The 7,172-nt window shown below is 35.7% G+C and overlaps 1 protein-coding gene across 1 annotated transcript in view; it reads right to left on the bottom strand.

Annotated features, from left to right (window-relative positions):
• glis3.S (GLIS family zinc finger 3 S homeolog) overlaps window positions 1-7,172 on the bottom strand; it is a 179,894-nt gene that overhangs the window by 27,461 nt on the left and 145,261 nt on the right. The window contains exons 8-9 of the mRNA XM_018241627.2: window positions 5,864-6,020; window positions 2,319-2,500 (exon numbers count right to left, since the gene is read on the bottom strand). Of these exons, the coding sequence (XP_018097116.1) occupies window positions 2,319-2,500; window positions 5,864-6,020 (339 nt within the window). The remainder of the gene's footprint in view (window positions 1-2,318; window positions 2,501-5,863; window positions 6,021-7,172) is intronic.

Genomic DNA, 7,172 nt, shown 5'->3' with positions numbered 1-7,172 from the left:
CAAATGTGGAACAGTTTAACAGATTTTATGAAACAGGGATATAAAACTGTAAGATACCACCCATGAGATTCCTGTTTTCTGTCGAGATTATAAGATTTAACAAAAAATGACTATACCAATATAAATCTTTTTAATAGATATCATCTTGATTACTTGAAACCCCACATTTGCAGGTGTAAGTGGCTTACAATATATAGGAAAAATAGAAAATTAAGGGAAAGAATTAATGAACACATAAGAATCATAGAGAAGGGGATAGAAAACCATAGCGTGTCAAAACATTTTAAAAATTGTCATAATAAGAACGCAAAAGGGTTAAAATTTTGGGATATCATTGTAGTTAAGAATAACTGGAGGGGTGGTGATATAATAAGGAGAACGTTACAAGAAGAAAGTAAATGGATCCATAGTATGCAGACATTTACCCCCCTTGGATTAAATATTGATATAAACCTAAGGGCATTTCTATAAAAAAATATAAAAATAAATAAACATAAAAATCGATGAAAAGATTAACCCATAAATAGAGAAATGACAAAAATGTAATAAACAAATGTAAACAAAAAAATAAAAATAAAAAAACAAAAAAATAAAAATCATAAAGTCAATAGGAGAACTATAACTCTCTGCATATGGAGTAGTGTAAGAAATGGGAGTAAAATAAATTAAAAATTTAAAATACATAGAGAAAAAAATGCACTAGCACCTTAACAATCATGATACATATAATCCATATTCACCAAATCAATTTATTCTACACTGAACCAAATTTATCTAACTATGTGCAATAAACAGGATGAAACTGAAACCAGTCCAAATGTATTTTAAATAATAAATAAAAAACCAGGAGAAGTAAAAACACAATTTTATTAGAGATTTTATTGAAGCTCTTGTAAGTTAAAACAGGTAGAATAAATTTTAACTTTGAGCAGTTGCAATCGAATTAGAGAGGTGTGGAGTGCACTGGTGAAACGCAATTCCACAGGAACTTGAGATCGCTATAACGACCACGAGTGAATCACAGGTAGAAAAGGGAAGCATGTAGCCAGGGATAGTATGCCTCTGAGGAAGCCAGCTGATTGGTGAAACGCGTCAGGCAGCAAGTGACGTCACACAGGGAACACAGGAAGAGCCAGTAGGGGAATACACACGCCGGCTGGGCCCTTAGATCGAGAGTGCAACGTATGCAAATATTTTTTCCCATATGTGATCATTCTTCACACTAAGGGGCAGATTTACATATGGTCGAATATCGAGGGTTAATTAACCCTCGATATTCGACTGCCGAAGGTAAATCCTTCGACTTCGAATATCGAAGTCGAAGGATTTACCGCAATTAGTTTGATCGAACGAAAAATCGTTAGATCAAACGATTAAATCCTTCGAATCGAATGATTCGAAGGATTTTAATCCATCGATTGAATGATTTTTCTACGACCAAAAAAACATAGGAAAGCCTATTGGGACCTTCCCCATAGGCTAACATTGCACCTCGGTAGGTTTTAGGTGGCGAATTTGGGGGGCGAAGTTTTTTTTAAAGAGACAGTACTTCGACTATCGAATGGTAGAATATTCGAGCGATATTTAGTTCGATTCAAAGTCGTAGTCGAAGGTCGAAGTAGCCAAAAAAACATTCGAAATTCAACGTTTTTTATATTCTATTCCTTCACTCGAGCAAAGTAAATGTGCCCAAAATGTGAGTGCAAATTTGTTTTAAACTTTTTTATACTTTTTAATAAATGGTGTTACACTATCCTGGCTTTATATTTCTCTATGGGAACATGAGGAGCTGACAGGAGAAGGGGGGAGAGACCTGCTAAACACTACGGGCCATATACTATACCTACAGTTTGTAAGTAGGCAATTTAGCCAAACGATGGTGGAAAAATTGGAAAAACTTTGCATGTCACCAATAAGAGTGGAAATTTAAAGGGGAAATTCACCTCAAAAAAAACCTGGACACTAAATGGGTGTTGGTGTGATATTAAAACATACTGCGCTATTTTCTTCTATTTCTTTCTCTGTTGCCGTAGGCGCTGATCTGCATATACATTTTTGGATCCTTTTTTGTGCAGCTGAGAGACTGTGGGAAGATCGGCAATAGAAAGTGATTTTAAAGGACTTTTTTCATTTTTCTTAAATATTCTCTGATAAGTATGCATTTAAAGCACAACTAAAACCTATGAAATCATTTTCTTATCTAAATTATCCTCTGCATGACTAAAATTAGCATACGAAGGTAGTTGTATTATTTGTACACCTACATTCTATGAACAATTTCAGTAAATAATAAATTAGGGTGTTTCGAAATGTCTTACCTTGGACATGAAGATTGCTAGACTGTACAGAAGGGTTTGTTATGGTAGGATAGGCCTTCCTATAAGTGCCATCTGTCTGTTGGGCCTGGGCTGGTTGAGGTGTTCGTCTCTGCATCATGCCTGGGGGACCAGTTAGGCGTTGTGGGCTCAGGTGATGCGGTGAAGGAGCTGCACCTCTAAACCTGAAATGAATGCGATAAGTTATATTTAAATGTCACAGTTGGTGATATACTGTACAATAAACCAATTAGTTACTACAAAGCAGGTTGGAAATCTGTAAGAGCTATTATGGCAATCAATTGCTGACTGATCCACTGTAATTAAATTCTCTATTAATTCATGTAACTCATGATAACAATTTTGTGATAAAAAATGATAAAAGATGATAAAGGATGTTTGTTAAAATTAGGGTTTGTTGAAATTAGCGAAGGAAGTAGAAGATATAACTTATTTTTCAGTATTACTGAGTAAGATTTGGACTGCTGAAAAAGTATATTATTGTACATACATGTATTATCATGTATCTTCATTAGATTTTTTCCAAAATGCAGAAATAATGGAATTTCAATGAAAACATGACAAAAAAGGAGGTTTCGTACAACTAAAGCCAGAAGAGTCCATGGGAATGCCCTTTTAGTATCTGTTTGTGATTTTAGTTTTTTAGGCCCCTGTTTCTGTTTCCCTTCAAATGCACGATATATTAAATAAAAACAGAAGGCAGCTGGCAAGTACAGTTGTAAAGAAGAAAGCAGGCCGAGTGGAACACTTAATATGAGTTTGCTGAGGTCTGCTTCTGGCCCTTTCGTAAATATTGCTTAAGTACTCTCTAATGCACAAACAGTTATGAATAATGTGCTATCTGGGTAGAATCTTGCCACTCGATATAAGAATGAAATATGGTTGTTTTTTCGCCAATGCTATGGAACTTACACAATATAACCGTGAGCAACATGTCCCATCCCTTTCAACAGTCTAGTCTGATTTTTGCTCCGAGGCTAATGAACATGAGGTGACCAGAAGCTTATTAAGGCTGGGATAGTACTGCTTATTAATGCACTTATTTTCATCTTATAAGTAACTAATGCAGTTAAAACCAAAGAAAACATCAGCTTTTCCATCTTGATTACATTTCCATGTCTAGCTGAATGATGATTTCAGTTTTTGGGTGGATTTCATACATTCCAAATCCATTTCACAGAGTTCCTTTTTATATTTTATGCTTGCTTTAGTATTCCTCTGCTTCCCTCAAAATGCTTATGAGTAAGTCTAAATTAAAAGTAAGATGATAATACAAGATGGTGTGCTGCCAGATAGGGCTCTCTTATAAGACATTTGTAGACTTTATCATGTTCTCTGAATCATTGCTTTGATTTTCTGGCTTACTAACATGTGACTTCAGCACTGCATCTGCTAGAAATGAGGAATTTTCAATCCAGGTTTGTCCCTGAATGAATCACACTCTATTTACTCAGAACATTTCACATTTGTTTAGATTCTCGACTGAAAATGTACTGTTTGGCTGATTATAAAGCCAAATAATTGAATGTTCTTTGCAGAAAAGCTGCTCAAAATTCCCTTTCAACAGGTAAGGTATACACACGCATTCTAATATTATGCACTCTATTCTGTACAGCTAAGTAGGGATTTTAAAACATGTTGTAAGAATTAAATGTAGAGCGGCATTGTGTTGCTATCTTAGATATTCCATGCTGATTCATAGTGTGTTTATACATAATGGAAACCTTCTGTCTACTTATCTCTGTTTGATGCTTTCATAGAAAAGCTGTACAAACCAAGCATATGACTTATACTTAACTAGCTCAAAGAACCCTCTATAAAATTTTATGCCACATCAACTGGTATTCATTGCTGATGGATCTCAAGACACTGAACATTCTCTACCTATTCTTACCTCATAGAAGCAAGCAATACAAAAAAGGTTTAAAACTATTAAGGCTGAAAATCAGCCAAGGGTATACCTATGCCATCACATAATTACAATTATAGTAAGTATTAAAAAATACCCCAAAATCACTCATCAGCATTGGGTACTTCTGCTTAAAAAAATAAAACCTAACATTGTATTTAGGGGGATTCACTATCATTTTGTGAATTCCCCTAAACAAATGTAATGTGTTAAACATTTGTTATTGGACATATTTTTTAGCATTATTATTAACAACAGGTTTTGATTGTAAAATAAAGTAATCAGTTCTTATACATTATACATTTCTGCCATTAAGTTACCATAATGATTAAGAAAAAAATAGTACTGATCACCTATGTGAGTGCAGACATGCAAAGCAGGGTTGGTAGCCACCACCTTCAGCTGCATCAGATACAGTTTCCGGTCCCCAGACAGTGATTGCATACTTATTGGAAGTTGATTTGGTCTTGGCTTCCACTGCGCATGCTCATGACCGCCAAGGGGGCAGAAAGCAGCCGCCAAACTGCTGCAAAACTCTGCAGTCACAGTGACAGTAAGTTGTGCCCCAGGGACATTTAGGACAGGCTAAGAGTGGACAGGGGTCCTTAAAGATGAATTAAAGTCTAAACCAGAATAATGCTAGAAAAGCTGTATTTTGGAAACTAAACATAAACCTGAACTCACTGTACTAGAAGACTAAATAAACAAATGATTTATGTTTTCAAAGTTGGCCGCAGGGGGACACCATCTTATAACTATGTTGAACATCTTTGCAAGACCAAGACCATGCACATGCTCAGTGTGGTCTGGGCTTCAGTTGGGAGGCTAACCTTAGGGATTGTCATAAATTATCAAGACAGCACAAGTCAAATAATATCTGCCAGAAGCCAATACAGCAAGACTGATTAATAATCAGAATATACAGACTGCGGATACAAATCTCTACACGGTCGCTGGCAGCTCTACAGGGAAACAAGCAAAACTGCTTGAGTTCTGGGAAGTAAGGTGGGGGGGCTCCCCCTGCTGTTGGTTGTTTCCCTGTAGACCAATTCAGGATGGTCTATCCACAGCAGTCAGAGCAAGTAAAATGAAGGGGGAATTTCACTGCATACAGTCAGGTTTCTTATAAAAACCATAGACATTTTTTAATTAAAGTATATTGGAGATAGATTTCTTTTTCATTAATGAAAGTAAAAATTGGATTTTAAATTTTTCTTTTCATCCCCTTTAAGGAAGGGCAATCAATTGCAGAGACTGTACTAATTAAGCAAGGAAAGTACCACATATTTATAAAAAACACACAAAGTTGTTTATAAAGTGTGAACTAAAGGTCCAAAAGGATACATAAGCAGCTTGCTCTGAAGTTGTATGTAAAAATGCTTTCCAGACTGTCAGGAAACATTGTGTTAATAAGTAGACACATCTATTAATGCAGATGCATGCATAATTTCACCAGAATATGCTCAGCTGCTTTGAGCTGTCGAAGATATTCATATTTAATGGGTGTCAGTGTGCTGACAGGGATCTCTTAACTTCTACCTTACTTGTTTATTAAGCATTTATGAATACAAAAAATTAAGCAAAAAAAGTTTGGCTGCAAAGGTCCTGTAATACTGACCTATCAGATCCTGGCTCCATTGGTGTGAGAGGAGGTAACTGAGAAAGTGGATTGTGAGGACTGCTCTGCATATTGCTCCCTGGAGAAGGATGACTGGGAGGGACCGTTCCTCCTGCTGTTCCGCTTCTGCTTGAGTGAGGGCTTGAAAATATTGCCCCTAAAAAAGATGAAATAAAGAGTTTTTACATATGAACATGTCAAATGCACCTGTCTCATATGTAAGATATACTGGCATGTATAGCCTTCTTACATTACCAAACAAAATGACCTCAGTGGCTGAGAATAATAAAAAAATAAAGCTACCACTCATTCCCTGCAGCAAATTCTTTCATCTCATTTGCCATATTGCCCTTGTACATGTTGCTCTTGGACTATATAACGTCTCAAGGGTAGAAAATGCAACATGCAACCCACTGCCCATACCCGACACTTTTCCAGCACATGCAGAAGTGGAAGATAAACTACTAGATGTAGTATCAGTAGTTCGTACAAGGCAAGAAAACAAACCTTTCAATCACTTACATTTATCCAACACATGTTGCATTATAATGATTCACTTATGTGGCAAATAGCTATATAATACACAAAAGCCATGAATATCTTGTAAATTATATCCTTATAAACGGTGACTAGTGATGTCATCAGTTATAAACGGTGAGTAGTGATGTAATTTCTGTCACATGATTCACTGAAATTTGTGTATTATAATAAATAAAGTACCCCCAGTTGTAAAATATGAGGATATTAGAAGTTACCTCGGAGTTCCATGACCTGTATAAAAACACTCGGCCTTCGGCCTCGTGTTTTTATATGGTCATGAAACTCCTCGGTAACTTTTAATATCCTTATATTTTACAAGAGGGGGTACTTTATTCACTATATATTAGATTAAACTACAGCAACAACAGGCCTGAGCTGTAAAACACTGCTTCATTTTACTAAAAGTTTAAGATTTCCAGATTTTTCCGTGTTTGCATCAGGGATTATTTATTCAAATGGGTGTTAGTACACATACATCCAAAAATCTGTACCATTTACTAACACCCATAGAAAATAAATGTGTTCAACTGCTCAAATATTAAAACCATAACCATGGCATATGTCCTGTTAACAATTGGAAGATTTTCTGAGTTTCTGAAAAAATCATAGTTTCGGGCGATTTAACTTGAAAAAATTGAAGCTTTCTTTCTTAAAATCCGAAAAAAATGTAGGATTTGGCTTTTGTACGATTTTATCGTGACTTTGTCCACACAAGAAAAATTTGTGAAAGTTTATTGATTTGTTTGTAAAGCACCTGAGGTTTTATTAC

The sequence above is a fragment of the Xenopus laevis genome, chromosome 1S (assembly GCF_017654675.1).
Source record: "Xenopus laevis strain J_2021 chromosome 1S, Xenopus_laevis_v10.1, whole genome shotgun sequence".
NCBI classification, from domain to species: Eukaryota; Metazoa; Chordata; class Amphibia; order Anura; family Pipidae; genus Xenopus; species Xenopus laevis.
This window is presented reverse-complemented; position numbering and strand designations above follow the sequence as displayed.